Source organism: Sparus aurata, chromosome 19, assembly GCF_900880675.1.
Source record: "Sparus aurata chromosome 19, fSpaAur1.1, whole genome shotgun sequence".
NCBI classification, from domain to species: Eukaryota; Metazoa; Chordata; class Actinopteri; order Spariformes; family Sparidae; genus Sparus; species Sparus aurata.
The window spans coordinates 14,352,118-14,369,913 of NC_044205.1; the positions used below are offsets into that span (position 1 = coordinate 14,352,118).

General features: G+C 41.7%; 3 protein-coding genes across 7 annotated transcripts in view; 2 read left to right on the forward strand and 1 right to left on the reverse strand.

Moving 5' to 3' along the window:
* The first annotated feature begins 174 nt into the window (after positions 1-174).
* Positions 175-7,804, forward strand: LOC115570497 (retinol dehydrogenase 12). The gene is made up of 8 exons (XM_030399116.1): positions 175-379; positions 501-798; positions 1,335-1,450; positions 3,598-3,753; positions 4,454-4,558; positions 5,827-6,036; positions 6,517-6,709; positions 6,868-7,804. The coding sequence occupies exons 2-8, from the start codon at positions 788-790 to the stop codon at positions 6,968-6,970; spliced, it is 894 nt and encodes a 297-aa protein (XP_030254976.1). The 5' UTR covers positions 175-379; positions 501-787; the 3' UTR covers positions 6,971-7,804.
* A 1,611-nt stretch (positions 7,805-9,415) lies between these two features.
* On the forward strand, positions 9,416-11,702 carry sec61g (SEC61 translocon subunit gamma). The gene is made up of 4 exons (XM_030397668.1): positions 9,416-9,562; positions 9,965-10,068; positions 10,203-10,305; positions 11,533-11,702. The coding sequence occupies exons 2-4, from the start codon at positions 9,975-9,977 to the stop codon at positions 11,540-11,542; spliced, it is 207 nt and encodes a 68-aa protein (XP_030253528.1). The 5' UTR covers positions 9,416-9,562; positions 9,965-9,974; the 3' UTR covers positions 11,543-11,702.
* The window catches only part of tpk1 (thiamin pyrophosphokinase 1), a 126,263-nt gene continuing 119,669 nt past the window's right edge, over positions 11,203-17,796 (reverse strand). For all 5 annotated transcript variants that reach the window (XM_030397663.1, XM_030397665.1, XM_030397661.1 and 2 more), the window contains one exon: positions 11,203-12,555. In XM_030397663.1, the coding sequence (XP_030253523.1) occupies positions 12,410-12,555 (146 nt within the window). In that variant the 3' untranslated portion in view covers positions 11,203-12,409. The remainder of the gene's footprint in view (positions 12,556-17,796) is intronic.

Here is a 17,796-nt window from a genome sequence, read left to right on the forward strand (position 1 = left end):
TAGACATGATGTTGTACGAAATGAACATGTAATTATAAACAGCGTGGCCGTGAATTTTTGTTTACAAATACAAATAATACATATGGGTATTTAAAGATTGACCAGATAGGGCAAACCAGAATCATCACGGGTTCAACTCACCCTGTGCTCTTCACTCTACAGCTCGATAATGAACAAACCCATAGACATATATGTCTATGAACAAACCCCTCCTGACAGGATGTCTCTGGCGGCCTGCTGAAATCTAGACTGGGGGGACCTCAAGTGGCCGGGAAGCGATGTTACAGTGTGATCCCGATTAACGTGCGGTGAACATGCAGTATCACAGCAATAATCAAGCCTCGCCGCTGATGCTGCCAACACTCCGCTGTTCCTCTTTGTAAGCAGTCTAATTAAACATTTTTTTACTTCGTGTGCACTGTTTCATATCGCTGTTTCATATCGTGCCTTTTGTGTTTCTTGCCGCCCTCTTGGGTTCACAACTTGGTTGCCTCCGACAGCAGGAGGCAGCGGGGGAGCCTCAGAGACTCTGGGAACTTGTGAATCAATTATGCGTCAGCTCGCTCCTGATTGGCCCAGCCGGGGGATATTGTGATGACAGAGCGCGGCTGGGTGGAGAAGACGTGACAAGCACGAAAAAAAAAACAAAAAAAAAAACACCCCAGTGATGGACTAACTGTTGGCAGGATCGAACGAGGTGAAGTCGTTGCTTTGCTAAAAAAGAAAAAAAAGTGGCGCTTCCCTGTGTTTCCTGAGGTGGAGATATCTGGCTCTTAGGTGGGGGAGAATGTCCTGCAGGTAAGACATGAAAACACGCAAACAAACACAAACGGCAAAGGTTAAGCAGCTGGCTCTGATAATAACAAGGAATGTACGAAATGTTTAGGGGGGGATCACTGCCTGCCCCCCCAAGAATAGGCAGCAAAAATCTGTGTAGGAAATGTGTAGATCTGTGTCGATCCAGACCTTTTCTGTTTCCCTGTGGATTATTACTGAAGTGGAGTAAATGGGAGAACAGCTGAATTGAGCTGCTGTGAATGTTACAGTGAGTTTAATAGGGGATATGAATACAGGTAACCAGGATACAACCATGTCCTGAAAGGTTACACATATGTCCTCATTGTGTTAATGATCAATTCATGATTGATTTTTTCCAAATGTCTTCACTTTTGTGGAAAATCCCCCAAAGGATCTTTTCCATATTTGAAGGGGAAATGCAGCACTATTCATCATTCCCTCTCTCCCTCTCTCTCTCTCTCTCTCTCTCTCTCTCTCTCTCTCTCTCTCTCTCTCTCACTCTCTCTCCTTTAATTGTTGTGTGTGTTGTTGCTCAGGAGTGTGTGCTGTAACCGCTGGTCATGTGAGGAGAGGTTGGATGGGAAAACGGTCATCATCACCGGGGCCAACACCGGTATTGGGAAGGAGACGGCCAGGGACCTGGCGAGGAGAGGTACTGCTCAGGGCATGTCTGGTCTCCTCTCGCCTCTGTATCTATTTCTGTCTCAGCCACATCGACGTGTCTCCGACCTGTGTTCTCTCCCTTTGTTTTTTTCATTTTCACTCACTTCCAAACTCACACACACACATTCCCCCCAGAGTTAAGCACCTCTAATGAGTGGGTATTAATAGTGATCTTTAAACGTGGCCTCAGAATCAGAATCAGCTTTAATCCTACTTGTTTGGCTTTCCAGTGTGCTGTGTGAGAGTGCGCTTTGGTGGGAATGTCACGCTCGTTGTATAAGCACTTACATTATCCAAAAACCAAGACAGGCGGCCGAGGGAAAAGAGAGATACGAGGGAACGCATCTTGGTGCACACTTTCCAGCCGTCCAATTGGGAGATTAGTGGCAGTGATGGAAGACAGGCGAGGCATCAGGGGGACAGAGGGAGCATTGTGAGGGTCTGCAGACAGGCAACAAAGAGCGATGGGAGGGTGCACCCGGCAGTGCACACACACACACACTCACACAGGCAGACACACACACACAAACACAGTGAGAGTGAGTAACATGAAAACTGCTTCTGCATATGAGATTCAGTTTGTTCATCCGTATGCAGCTGAAATGCCCTGCATGGCATCTACCTCTGCTTTTTTGAAAAAGTGCATTTGTGTCACACATGTCAGAAAAATCCAAGAATCTTATTTTTCTCCCAACAGATTATTTTTTTTTTGTATTAAAATAAATATGAACACAGAAGAATGGCGGAGGGTGGGGGAGACAGCACGAGAAGAATGATCGCTGCCAGGGGCTCGCAATATTACCGTGTTCCTTTGCTTCCGGAGAATTCACTGTCAGATTACTGTATCACCTTTCAGTAAATGGGATTATGTGATAACACGATGACAACCTGATTAGATTTGGAAGGATTCATAACAGAAGCCAGTTCCTCGGGGCTTTGTATCGGGAAGACCAAACTGAATCTCAACCTTTTTAATCATTCGGTTATAACATTTACTTGTAAGAGCGTTTTCCAGGCTGACAAAGTGAAATGTTACTCATCCGTGTCGAGAGACAAAAGCTTGTTTGAGAAGTTGGAATAGGGGAGTCTGAATATACAGAATGTGATCAGACTCTGCTTAAATCAGTACTTACTTTGCCCTCATACGTATACTGACATTGCTGACGCTGTCCAGTCACCATGGATGATCTTTAACTCGACTCAGTGTGACCCTCCATTCTCACTGTTTGTTTGCCATTTCATTTAAGTGAGTGAGCTTCGAGGGAAATGTGAGAACAATTGGGTTCTCCCACATGGGAACAGCAGGGGAGAAACAAAGACACTGTGATGGGATGCAGACGCTACGCTCCAACTGATTAATGGCTCTCCTCTTTCATAATTGCTGGGCACAGCAGTGTACGTGCGTGTGTGTGTGTGTGTGTGGTGGGGGAGTTGTGTCTGCCCATTTGCTGTTTGTAGGGGCACGCGTGCACGTTAGCGTACATGTCCATGGGTGTCTGAGAGAGAGAGAGAGTGAGAGTGTGTATGTACGTGTCCTCAAAGCCCCTCTTCCGGGCTCATTAAGGGGAATGCATGGTGGTTTGCGTCAGAGGCGAATGAGAACGACACAGTCGAGAGGGTCCTGTGTTCGTGTGAGCGCAGCGGTCGGCTAAATGAGATGGGGAACGAGACTTTGGAGAACATTAGAGGAGGATCAAAAGCGCACAGAGACATTCAGGCACTTCCGCCTTGATTGACGTCGGTGGCTTTGTGCGCCTGCAAACGAGCAAAACTTCTGAAGCTTACAGCTGAATTTGGACACCCTTTGAAGGATTTAAACCTCCTGTGTGTGCAGTATGTTCCTTGATATATAATTCCTTATAACAGCTGTTTGTTTGCCTTTGTCCTGTACAATTCTGTGCATGAGATTTACTTTAAAGCCTCTACTAAAACAAGAGGGAGTTCACAGTGCTCTATATGCCCATCCATCATTGCGTTCTCTATAATCGCTTGTTCGTACTCTAGGGAGCACACATAAACAAACTCGAGGAAATATAAAGTTTCAGCTCCACCTGAGCAGCAGAATGTAGGAGAAAGGTTTGTGTGAAACGGGGGGAAATGTGACATCATCACGATTCTTCGGCCGTTGTTTTTCAGGAGCGCGCATCGTGATGGCGTGCAGGGACTTGGAGAGGGCAGAGGAGGCACGGACGGAAATTTTGGAAGACACAGGAAATGAGAACCTGGTCATCAGGAAACTGGATCTGTCCGACACCAAGTCCATCAGAGCGTTTGCCGAACTCATCAACAAAGGTAGAACCGTCACTGTATGCGCCGATCAGCCACAACAATAAAAGGACTAACAGGAGAGGTGAAAAACATCGATCATCTCGTTAGAATGCAATGTTCTGCTGAGAAACCTTAAGTCCTGCCACAGCACAACGCAAAAGCTGCTCAGGAATGACACTGAGAAATATGACAAAGAGGTCAAAGCGTCACTCTGGCCTCAGAACTCCCCAGATCCCGATCCAATCAAGCATCCGTGGGATGTGCAAGATCAGATCCCTACCATCCAACCCACAGGAATTAAAGAATCACCGCACCATGCCCTGCTGCCAGACACCACATGACACCCCCAGAGTTTTTTGTCCACGCCTCGAACAGGTCAGAGCCAAGTCTGATCCACGTTGAGGCCTTCAGTTGTATTTCAGGCATTTCAGTGCCAGGACCCGACGTTTCCCAGCAGGACATTGTAGTGTTAGATGATCAATGCTATTCACCTCCCTTTCAGAATGTTCCTGAAACAGCGATGATTACCTTAATGGGGTAGTTTTGGTTCAGGAGGCAGTGTGGGTTTTCCATTAGTCGCACGGTTGGGGGTTCGGTCCCAAGCACTTCCTGTCCACATGTCTCTGAGCTAAACACTGCAGACACAGAAATCAAAATGTTGTTTTATTTTTAAATTATTAACACTCCTTTATCTGTTCCTGTTTGCGTGGGATGTTCTTTTCAGAGGAGAAGCAAGTGAATATCCTCATAAACAATGCGGGCATCATGATGTGTCCCCACTCCAAGACTGTCGACGGCTTTGAAATGCAGTTGGGAGTCAATCATCTGGGTGAGTCACTACTGGGAGTCGTAGTCTCCCTTGATTTGATGTTTCATGTTCACGCACAAATTTTCTCAAGGCTCTGACAGGCAGTCATAAAATGCAGTGAAGTGGCTCAGTTGGCTGTGGTGTTTGTCAGCGAGATAAACAGTGGAGGGGCTTCAAAGTGTTTTGGGGGGTTTTTTTGGACCGCCTCGTCTTGGTAATTGATGTAACACAAACAGATGGCAGTCAGATCTTTGAGCGATTTAATAACGCAGCTGCATATTGATAAGGAGGATCTTCCTACTAATAAATGTGAAAAAAAATCCTGTCTTTTCCACATTAGGTGGTGTCACAAGTGTACAGCTAAGATGACCAACAGATGAGCCACAGTTACTGTCTGTGTTTCCCTTGTGTCGGACCATGGCTCCCCTCCAAATGATCTATTCCTCAGTGGTATTTTTGCCACAGGCTGACAGAGAGAAATACATTCTGTGCTCCAACTTGGTCGCCCACGCACATGCACATGCGAATCCTGTATGCGGGCACGCACGCATACGTGAATACACACCTACACATTCGCGAAAACATCCTCCACATGTACATATGTACTTTAAATAGCGATAAACTGGGGCTGGGGTAACAGTAAAGCAGGAAATGGAGAACAATAGTGCGGAAAGCGTAGATACCCGCACCAGATTGCGGTGTCCTTCAGAGTTCACAAACAACAGCACAGAGAGCATCGTGTCACGGCGATGTCTCCCAGAGCTACCTTTGCAGAGGCTCCAGCCGTCACAGTGCTCTCTGTTAAGTCTTGTGTGAAGAGTGGCTTATATTGGGTGTTTTCCCAGTTGTTTGTCCACATTGTGTTTTTGGCTGGCAGCATGGCTGTCACACTCGTTCCCTTTACTTAGATTGGATTAGACGGCAGCAGAATACGCATTTGGCTATGAAAGTATGAACTGCAAAGATCCAAAAAGTGTTTAATTGTCCTTTTCCTCTTTGTACCCCTCCATTAGATGCACCAATGTATTTCTCCCTGCTTACTGCTATCGAGATTGTTTTGGTGTGAGTTGCCAAGTTTTGCCAAGTTGCCAAGTTTTGGAGATATCAGCCAGGGGGTTGTCCGTATTCTCTGGACAATAACGAAACACTCGCCTGTTACTTAAGACTATTTAAAAATCAGTTTGTGCCTAAACTCCAGCATCAGATTCTCAGAGCACCTTGAGGTGTAGGAATCCACCACAGTGAGGTAATGACACTAAAAAAAATGCGTGTCCCATAACTTTCCCCAGGTCACTTCCTGTTAACTTACCTGCTGCTTGACCTCATCAAGCGGTCGGCTCCCGCCCGTATCATCGTCGTGGCATCGGTGGCGCACACCTGGACCGGGCTTCATCTGGATGACATCAACAGTGAGAGGAGTTACGATCCCATGAAGGCCTATGGACAGAGCAAGCTGGCTAATGTCCTCTTCGCACGCTCCCTTGCCAAACGGTTACAAGGTGAGCTGAGGTCGATGGACATGTTTTCAAGTCCACGCTTGCTGGCGTCAGTGTTGGTCATTATTCAGTTGTCTTTTCTCCCTCCGAAGAAGCACGGCAATTACTTGAGTATTAGATTAACTGGAAGTTTGCCATTTGGTAGTCTCAGTCCATTGTTATTTTTGTTCCTCAGCCTAATGGCCAAGAACTGAAAGAAATTACTTTAATAGACAGCCCTACGTCTAAGGGTTGATGGCCTGCGTCTGGAGAAAAAGCTATCAAAACTCTGTCCATCCATTTAACTGAGAAACAACAGGAAGAAATGAAGGGAAAGAACAAAATGAAAATTAGATAAACATTTGTCCCCTTTCTCAGTCGCTCATGCAGCTACTGTTTGAAAAAGAAGCATATTTTGCCCAGAAATATGTCTAATTGCACATAAAGTCACAGCATATTTATTGACATCAGTACACGGTATGTTTGACTGGATATGTGTTGCAGGCACGGGGGTGAGCGTCTTCTCCCTGCACCCGGGGGTGGTGCAATCTGACCTGTGGAGGCACCAGCACCAGTGCATCCAGGTGGCAGTGAAGATCTTTAGGATTTTCACCAAGACAACAGTGGAGGGAGCGCAGACCACCATCTACTGTGCTGTGGAGCCACAGCTGGATAGCCAGAGCGGAGGGTACTTCAGGTAACCGACGACTGGTTATACAAGACTTCATGCCGCTCAGTATTACTACCTGCTGGCTAACAAAAGGCTATATGGAATGAAGTTGAAGGTTAACTATTTTTATTCCCAGAACAGTGTGTAACAGCCATTCTCTGTCCTCGTGTGTGCTTACTGCTTAGCGACTGCACTCCAGCCAGGTGCTCAAGGGCCGCCTCTGACGACGACTCCGCCCAAAAACTGTGGGAGATCAGCTGCAACTTGCTCGGCATCACCTGGCAGTGAAGAGCGACGGATGATCTGCACAGCGAAAGGGTTTAAAGAGGCATTGGTGTTGCTGTTGCTGTTGTGAAAAATGTGTATTTTATTAATCAAAATACAGTGTAGTCCAACTGTCACCTGAACACAACCGAGAGCTCCTTCATTTTATGGACTATCAGATCGGAACACACTGCATTTTAGTGAGATTGTATTTTAAAAAGGTTTAAATAGAGATTCTGTTCAAGTGTGTTTTTTAACTGTATTTTTGCTAACTGATGTGGGCATTTTAGTCAGTTTTGTATCTAGTGCTCAGACGCTGTTCTATCTTGTTTGCTTGTAAAGACGTTAGCTGGCATGGTCTCACTTTGGATGAAAATGGCCTGGTTTGTGAAATGTCTCTCTTACATGTCCCTCACAAACTGTCAGTTTTAGTGTGGCAGTGGAATTTTTACGAGAGCCGCCTACAAACACATTCATATTTGTATGAATTACTGTACTTTGGGGGCACACGCAGCATTGTGGTAGACAGTTAAAGCATTATAATGAGGTCCTGTCTGCTTTTGGTAGCACTTAATGTGTCACAGTGTCCATTTATTGAACAGTACAACATGAGCCGCTGGTCTACTTTTTGTAAGCATTGAGCTGTTTCATTGGACAGCCTCCTGTCATGCAAACCTCAGTATCAGATCCCTTCCTGTTCTTATATTTAACCTACATTAGGAATGTAATCACAGTACGGTTACAGTGTGTCGGCGTGCTAAGGCTGTGGCGACCTTTTTGACGTGGGATTCTGTAAATGTGACAAAATGTACATACTGTAAAAATTAAACCTGTTGGACTGGAAAAACACACTGCAAAGTGCTGCTTGTTTGTGACTTTTACATAAAAGTTACCATGTATTCATTCTGAGTGGATTCAATTCATCTAACTATTTTCCAAGTTGACGTTTCAGTTGTGGTAACGTGACACAGGCATGATGTTTTTGGGAATTAAAGGAGACGAGGTACATTTAGTGTAACAATAACGAGTGAATTTAGGGTCTTAAAGGTCTGAGCCAGTGCCACCCAAACAGATGACTGAATTTCAATGTGACTTACTCCATGGTCCCAATAATGAATGGAATATGGTGAGCAGAGTGTAATCAACCGCAGACATGAGTATTAGTGTGTCGGCAGTGGCACTTGTCACACCACAGAAGCAGTATAACAGCGAACAAAGATCAAGAGAAAATGCCAGGATTCTATTTAGAAACTAAATCTAAATCACATGAGGGAGCGTTTAAGACTAAAGGAATGTGGCATGAAAAAGGGGAGTGGCTACGAGGAGTCCAGGACCAGCGTTCCCTCAATGCAGTGTATTATTATACACACTAACCAAATAATATCCCATCAGCTGTCCTGTTTTCCAAAATGGTACTGGAAACTGTTCTTTGTTCCTAGAACCCTGACAATAAAATATTCCAGCTTGATTCACTACATTGAATTCCATAATAGATTGTCAAAGAAAAGAATGAGTCAGGATTTGCTTTTTTTTATTATATTTTTTACCATCTTGAATTGTCTTCTCCTTTATCACCCCTGCTGTGACACAAATGAACGGTAGATGGGTTGTTTTATTCACAGTACCTCAGTCCACAGGGACTTGGCTTGGGGACCGGAGGGTGCCAAGTTCTCGACCAACCAGGGTAGCAACACCCTTGGTGCTCTAACACCTCTTGATTAATGCATGTGTACAGATCCAGTTTATGTTCCTGTGTATGTAAAAGAAATAACAAACGGGGTGGGGTGGAATTTCCCTGAAAAGGGGATTAACAGGAGTATGTCTTCTTAGTAACATGTATTCATTTATTATTACAAGAAAAGGAAACATAGTGCCAAATGATGTACTTTGTTTATATTTGGTTTACTGTATTTAATTATTTGATAGAGACAGAGCAAGGTAATGAACATCAGTATAAAAAAAAACACTCAATGTTAACATGCAGGACTATGGATGCTAATTCACATCCATAGTCCCTCAGGAGTTAACATAAATGTAACATTACGAGATGAAAAGAACACATTAATTATTATATCCATTTAAAAGTGGTCGCAGCTCTGATAATCTTTAAGCCATTGTTTCAGATACGTTTAAAACATGGGGCACTCCCTTATTGCAAGTTGTAGGTAGGATTAAATTACATAATATAATTTCAATGATCAAACTATAAAGATTACACTGAGAAAGTCACATTGAATAGGAAAGTGTTTGCCTATAACAATATGTGGGAGAATAAAACAGATGTAAAAAGGTCAGTCATCATTAAAGTGTTAAAAATAATTCTGGTTTTGAGGGATTTCTTATCTTGCAGCCTGACTAAAAGGACAAATAATAAAGCCCGATATTATCAAGAAAGTGAGTGAAATGGGGTTAACCTGTGCTATGTTCTCTTTAACCTCGTTGCCTGTAGGTGGCGCTGTGGGCAATAGTTCAAGCTCAGATAAAATAGAGAAAGAGCATCATACGCATGCGCATCTCAAGTCTACGTCAGCTCTTCTTCACTAACAAGCTGTGTGAAAGCTACGTGGCCCTCACTCACTCCTCCGACTGTCCTCTCTTCTGACACGACAGAAACAGGTAAGACATGCCATTCTATTAAACACTGCTGTATTAATGTTACATATGTACAACCCATTAACTGGTGTAAGGTTTATTAGACTTTCATATGTTTAATTCAGTCTATTTATCAGCTAACCTAAGGTTTCATCGACTTCACAGCTTTTCTTACGATAGCGTTAGCTAGCTAGCTAGCTAGCTAGGATGGGTTTACCAACACAAATAACCCCAAAACAAGGTTTTTATTGACAGTGACGCACACCTTTAAATACACATCACGATATTTGATACAAACATAGAATATGTAAGGTATAGTAACGATTTTATAGCTTCGGGAGTAGTGAAAGGCTCAGGCTGCTGAAGTCAACGTCAGCACTGAAGCAGTCCAAACTTCACCCACTGATGTGTTTATTCCGTCCGCAGCCTAAACACCATGGACCAGGTAATGCAGTTTGTTGAGCCTAGCCGGCAGTTCGTCAAAGACTCCATCAGGCTCGTAAAGAGGTGCACAAAACCCGACAGAAAAGGTAGGTTCACACCATTTGGCCCAGTCGTTATTGTGCTTGAGCAGCGACTGATTGCCGAGGCCTGAAATAAGTGATTTTCTTAAATGAGCTTATTAGATGTTCCTGTTTTTAAACTCGTGTTTGCCTTCCTTCAGAATTCCAGAAAATTGCCATGGCCACAGCGATCGGGTTTGCCATCATGGGTTTCATCGGTTTCTTCGTCAAACTGATCCACATCCCCATCAACAACATCATTGTGTAAGTAGTGGTTACATATGACTTGTATACATGGTAAACTGTGTCATGCAAATGGCCTGAGTGGTATTTAAAGTCGTTTTACAGTTAATAATAAAGAAATTTCTTAGAGTAGTAATGACTAAAAATTAAGAACAGTGAAGAAGTGGCCCAAGAGATTAGATGATTAGATGTTGCAGTGCTCTGTCTAGGAAAGTACCATCTTTATCCCAGTGTCTCACTGATATCAGTGACGAGTCTGACGACTCCTCAGAGTTTATCACCTACAGTACTTCTTTTTCTTGATCAACTGCTTTAATGTCTCTATCCACTCACTGCTTTAACGGTCAAATGCAGGAATTCACTATATCTCTGGTGCCTAATGACATGTTTAATCATTAATTTACTCTTGATATAAATAAATCCCGTTCTTTGTATTCTGATGTAAATGTAGATAGAATTACTTTAATGATCCCAGACTGGGAAATTATAGTTGTGCAGTACCTTTTTTTTATTTTATAAATAGCTTCCCAAAAACCTTGACCCCAGAATGACATTATTTAATGAGCCTTCAATTGTGTGTTTGGATTAATGTTTTACTGACCAAAATGTTAAAGCTCTTTCTCAGCATTAGACTGTGTTACCACTTAGTAGTGAAAATTACCAGAAAGCGGAGAAATTCAATTGCCAAACTCTTTTATCAAGCCTGTAATTAACATGAGAAACAGTAACCGTATAAAAAAAAAAAAATCACTGATGAGTGACTGATTAATTTTACATGATACTATAGCATTATGGACCAAAGGTTATTTACCTTTACCACAATTCTTAATAGGTGTTCATACAATGATAGAAATTGTCATTCATGTCATGTTTTATCATTATACATAAGATGGGGGGGGGGGGAAAAACCTCTCAGACTTGTAGCACTCGTGGTTTTTATTTTTGTGCACAGTAGGATGTTACATTCAAATATCAATCATGTCATCCATTTTCATCATTGCCAGAGAATACAGTATCGCAAAGTGCAGAAGTTGGATTGTCTGTTTTTGAAAGAAAATGGGGAAAAAAATGTGTAACTGATGTACACAATAGTATAGTACACAATTGTATTTTTTTGGCAAGGGTCGAGTAGATTTCCTAAAGCAGTTATTAGTTTGTTTGCTTGGTCATTTATCAAGTATTGATATTTGTGTCTCACATGTAGCATTTGGATTTTTCCACTCTAACACTCTTTTGTTTTTCCTATAGGGGTGGTTAAATCCTTCTCAAGCAAAACAAACTACAACATCTGGGGACAGGAGATGGTCAAGAGGACAAGCGTTAATGGGCTGGTGTGATTTGGGGACTGAAGGGATGACATTTTTACATTCTGTGCACAACATTTCTATTTCTGTGTAAATAAAACAAATGGAAACCCAGATTGATTTGTCCCATCTATTCACGCAGCCTTGCTATGACTGTAGAATGTAAATGGCAACATTTTAACCACTTGAGTTTCGAAAGTACTGTATGAACTCAAGTATCAAAAGGCACATAACACCCATCTTCATAGAACTTACTGTAGAAGATACTGTAATATGGCAGCTGAATAGGTGAACTGACAGCAAAAGCGCATACTGTAGGCTATGATGTAAAGCAGCTTATTGCACACACTGACAGGCATATATGTTCAGCCAGTATGGTGGATGTGTATAGTCTGTAATTCTCTGCAACAAGCTCTCGTTTAAGTCATAAGTAAAAAGCAACCAGTTATTGGTTTGGAGTAAGGATTCTGGGCATACAAGGTGCATATACAGGAATGGAAATTCATTTCCATGTGGCTCACTTTAAATCTAACCCTGTACAGTGAGCAAGCACATCCAAACCTGAGCAACTGTTAAAAATACAACAGATAAAAAAAGAAATATATTCTTGGCAAGGATGGCCACTAAGAAAACCTACAAAAAAAAAACTAAAAATAGTAATCATTTGATTTGGTCAGTTGTGAATTTTCAAAGATTCCTGCCGTAAATTCAAATTCTCCATAACTCTTAAAACACTTCGGTGAGATTTTTGGCCATGTGTTAAAAAATAAGACCATTTGGTCAAAGCTTTACAAAAGTAGTGACATCTGATTTCTTCTGTGTCATTCCTTATCATTATGTATCCCCATGGACCAGAGCAGAGGTTGGTCTGTTGTCACAGTTACAGGCTTCCTTGGCTCTCCGGGGCCAACCGGTTCATAGGTGTTGGACGTGCTCACTAGCTTCCCAAACTGCAGGACATCGTTATCTGGACAGAGGAAACAAGACATGTAATTAAATGTGGCAGTAATGAGGGCCTACTCAGTGATACTACATGTAATGGCTGCTTTAAATAGTCTGGTTCAATTATTCAATGAATACAAGCAGATGATTAGTTTTCAGCGTGACTAGTGCCGTCTATACTTTGTGCTGTTTAAATATTAATAATGAATGTGTCGAGGCCTCGCACCGCATCGGTGTGTGTCCCTGTGTACATGAAGCGAGGCGGTCCATGTGACTCTGCCTCCCAGACCAAGCGAAACAGTCTTAGGCAAAACAGGGGACGCAGCCAAAAACCACACACATTCACAAAGGTTATTATGCTAAAGCCACTGAGCGTACTCCCCACTTTGAGGTTATTGAAGTGCTCACAAATCCTCTCAAAGGAAACCCTTCAGCTGCTACTAACAGGAAAGGTGACCACTGAGGTGTACAAGTCACTTGAGGCTTTTTGTTTGGCATCCTTTAGAATGATAAGAGGGGAGTGAGGGAGAATTAACTCCTCAAGGAGACAGCCTTTTAAGAGAGGAAATAATTGAGTTCAGATTTCTTTTAGATACGTTTTCAACCATAGTATGATCACTGATATTGTAGTTTGCCCCAGACATTTCTACTCTCAAGCCCTATTAATCTGCACTCATAATTGTGCACTCTGTTTTACACATTCAATAGCACTAAAGTGATTTTTTGAACCAAACCATTTCGTCCTAAAAGGGCACCTGGCCAACACTGACATCAAGTGGTCAAACAAGGAAGTTCAGTGGTATCTGTTGTGAATGGGGACATAAAAATCTACCGGTGGGAGTCTGCACGAGTGGCAAATCAATTTATCAGAATTTCAGACTTTAAATTAGTACAAACTGGTGAAGATATACCTCAAAACAACCTCACGAATTGATGGCTGTGACGCTCAGCAAGGTCTGAATTTAGTCATGCACAATAATGACTGACTCTTTAAGGAAAATATCAAAAACCGACGACCGTGCTTCAACAGGCCCAAATGTCAGAAATACGACTTTGCGCGTCACTTTTTCCATTAACAGTTACATTTATTCACGCAACATTTGCTCCCAATAAACTGAGCTGACAAACGCCCTGAGAGTGGAGCTGTTGGATCGTGTCTAATGTGGAAAGGGCAAACTCACCTCGGGAGATTTGCACCTGGGGCTTTCTATTATTCATTCGCAATTATCTTGTCACCGAGTTTCCTAAAATCTGCAGCAAAAGTTTTGGACAACATGGACAACATTTCTGAATGACTTCTAAGCCTACCGGTCAGGTCAAACATTCTGCTGGAAGTTTTCCCCTTTATTTGTCTTCTTTTTAGTCTCTATATCTAAACCCTGGCTGCTGTGAGCACTGACTCAACCTTTGTAGCCATCTTGATGTAATTATCTGGTTTGCTTTCTCTGTGTCAGTGGACCATGAGCAGTGTTTGAAAGTGAGTTTGAGGATTAGTGCTCTGAGTGGCACAAACCACAGCTGTAACCAGGTGGGCTGTCAATCATTTCCACCCCATTAATAACTCTCTTACATTCATTTGTTGGAACAGCGTTGCCATCTGCTCTTGTAAATATAATGTGACCGGATGGATGACTTTGGAAGGGAGTTTGTAATTTTTACACAGTCAGACGACACAGAGAAGAGCATGCAGCTACTATCATGTAGTTATTTATTGTGGTCGCTGTGCAGTTAAGTTTGACATGCTATTTAGTCAGGAAACAAAATTAAACAACTGTACTTGTATCTGGACCCTACAATCAACGTTATTAAACAGCAGAAAAAGTCTCCAATTTAGCACAATAAATGCTTTGATTTTAGTTTTGCACCATATCCTTTCAGAAGAATATAATAATGAAAATACTACAGAAGAAAAAAGAAGAAAAAGCTAATCCAGGCACTTCAAATATAAGAAAATGTCATAAATGAGGAAAGAAATATAGAAACAAAAACACACTATATGAAAGTGGCTCAGTCATGAATAGTCAAAATGTTTTGATCACTAGGTCTTTGTGGGAGCCGGCTCTACAAAACCTAAAGCCTCAGTCAGAGATAACAGATACCAAGACAGTGGTTATCAACTTGCTTTGGTTACTCAGGCGGTCTTCTTCAGGCTCTGTTCACGTCCCCATAAAGTTGTGTTTGGTAAGTCATTTGACATTTCCTTCTGCACAAGATGCAAGGAAACAACTACTTCCGATTAAGAATATAACAACATTACTCTCCTAGTCCTCCTAATGCCTGCCGTTTATTTCTAACGTGACAGCTGCACATTCAACTGTAAACTTGATATGAAATATTTAACGATTATACCCAAGAATTACATTTTAGTTGGACACTGTCATCTAATAAAGGACATGCAGTATTTACTTAGTGACAGCCAAATCAAAGTTACATTCTCTTCATTGATTCAGTATTATCTGTGACGAATACCAATAAACTGTAACTGTAATGTTTTTTTTTAATCCGCATTCTATTAGATGTAATGTAGCCTACCAGCATACTTCAGTAAATCAGGACAGAAAACAAACATCATATGCAAATAAACGTCACATGCAAGTGATTGATAAAAGAGTACCTTTAATATTCTTTTATTTTATAGAAGGCTTCTTTTGTAGTCAGCCTAGATAAATGGGAACACAGCAAACCCATTCAGTTGTTCAGTGAGAGCAAGAACAACCTTTTAAATAAAATAAAACAATATTTAGATTTTCTGCACTAATAGTTATGTGATTTACATACAGTACAGTAGCCTTCTGCAATTGCGTGGCCTCGTTCGGTGGCATTAATGTAACGTTACAGCTCAGCAAGTTTGCATGTATAAGTAAGTGTTCCCTCAGCTGAAAGCAAGCATGGCTGTTGACTGTTGATTGTAAGGACATGCTATTTCCAAAGGAACTGATTAGTTAAAGGCGCTTCTCAGCTGAAATTAAGTGGCACCTCTGAACATAACCTGGTCCTGACCAGGTAATGTCTGCACCATCAGTTACCATGGTGATCTAGCTAGGTCAAATGAGGGCCACCTTTGTGACACTGAAAACTCTGGCTTCAGGCTTAACATACCTCGCCAACTCACTAATTTTGCTTTGTAGTACCCCCTCAGGGCACCAAAAAACAAAACAAAAAAAACACTGGTATGGACCCACCCTGTGTTAGCAACAGCCAATGGGAGGCAATCGTATGACCCATATAATAACATGACAGGTGAAACAAATTGAAAATAATGAAACGAAATATTATTATTTTGTTGGTGTAGCGGTTGCCAGAGGGCCTGCACTGCCTTCTTGTTTTGAATTCCTTTTAATTTTTTTGCATTTTCCAGGAGCACCTGACACATTTTTGATCCACGTTGCATCACATAATGCAACCAGACAGCTTTTTCGCTAATGAAAAATACTGAATTCAACATCTTCGCAGTGTGCACCTGTGTATCGGACGCTTACATTTTCTATATACAGAACGTGTATAAATAAAACGTGAAAATCTATGTGCAAGAAAAATTCCTATGTCATGTTTCCTTCATACAAACTTTGACTCAGTTCTCCAATGCACTGGTTGAACAAAAGTTTAAAGTAATCATTAAACCTCGAGTCCAGGCACATTTGAAAGGACAATTTTCAGAAGATTGGGTGTCAAGGCAAATGTGGTACATCATTAGTGTTAAATAGATTAGTCAATTTTTTTGTGGGCTATGTAAATGTTGATGAAATGAGATCCAATATTCTGCGCTCAGGCCAATGAAGCAAAGGTCTTAAAAATGCAAAACGACTTCACTGTAGAGAAGTATTCTAAAAGTAGTGCAGATTTTATTCTCCTGTGAAGAATAGGGAAACTAATTAATCATTCAACCAGTCCTAAGTAAACACTGCGCCTCAAACACGACACAGTATATTGCACGCTATTAACCCAAACCAACAACTGATAATTGCATTGTTTCAAAATGTTTTAGAAGAGACAAAACACGAAGGGCATTAAGAAAATAAGTATTGTACGAGTATGCTAAAAATAATTGTGGGGCAATCACTTTCATACAAAGGCAAAACTGAACACAAAGGAAGGAAGACAGGAGAGAATGAAGCAAATCATTTGTCCAGAGGCGCCTGCACGCACATCAAACATGGACAAAAAAACAAAAACCTATTCTGCTTCAAAGACTGCCACACAAGCATGGTGTTAGACCAGTGTGACTCAGAACAGGGAGAAAATAAGCTGTATGTGAAGTTGGGGTACTTAATTATTGAGTGAGCACAGTCACTATGCTATGATAATAATGTCCGGCTGTGTTAAAGTGCTGGCCTGAAGTTTTCACTCTGCAGGGTAATGTGTTTCTGCCGGGTTCACACCAGCGGAGCCACGAGGGTTACCGAAGAGCCGGAAAAACAGAAGGAACTTCAGGCAGATTTTGGTGTACTGTGTGTGAGCGGGCATGTATACGTTTACAGAATGGATGCACAATATACATGGGCTTTATAAATTATTGGCCCCATATTGGGGAATGTGTATTATTAGCCAATGAATAGAACCACTTACATTAGTCAAATTGCTTTCATTGACTTGCCAAGCGCAGCATGCACACACTCTAGTACAGTGGGTGGTGGTATGCACCAGGGTAGGGTCATGCAGTGTAGAGTAGAGAGAACATGTCCTTGCCAGTATGAACTGTTAACGGTTTCAGAAGAAGTAAAAATCGATTGCAATTCGCAGTACTTGTTCTGCAAGGTGTCCAACGTGAAAAAGTCTACCAGTTTTTAACACAACAAATTTTATTAGAGCTGTGGCGTACCAAACTACATCTTAGCTTTTCTTCTCCTCAGGTGTGAATAAAGTACAATTTATAAACTTCTTTTATTAAACATAAAAAGGAAAAATGATTAGTTACTTATCAGTATCAGCCAGGGCACACAGTGTTAATGATCAGACTCAGTTGAAAAAGAAAAAAAAAAAATGTTGTTCATCCGTACTTTATAGCTCTCTTTGGGAGGATCAAAAAGTGGTCAAAGGCAAATGTAAGAGTAAACATGTTTGTGTGGATTCTCATTCAAAATGTGAATTTTTAAGAACATGAAAACCAATTCTCTCAATCAGCGTCTTCTTAGAGCAACATCGCCCTACATTAATATGCAGATTTCTGCCGAAGTTTGGACCGATTTTTTCATATGCACTTTCCTCTGTCCTCACTGCTTCAAAGCAACTGGGCTCCAGTCAGAAAATAAGGTTATGTCTGTACACT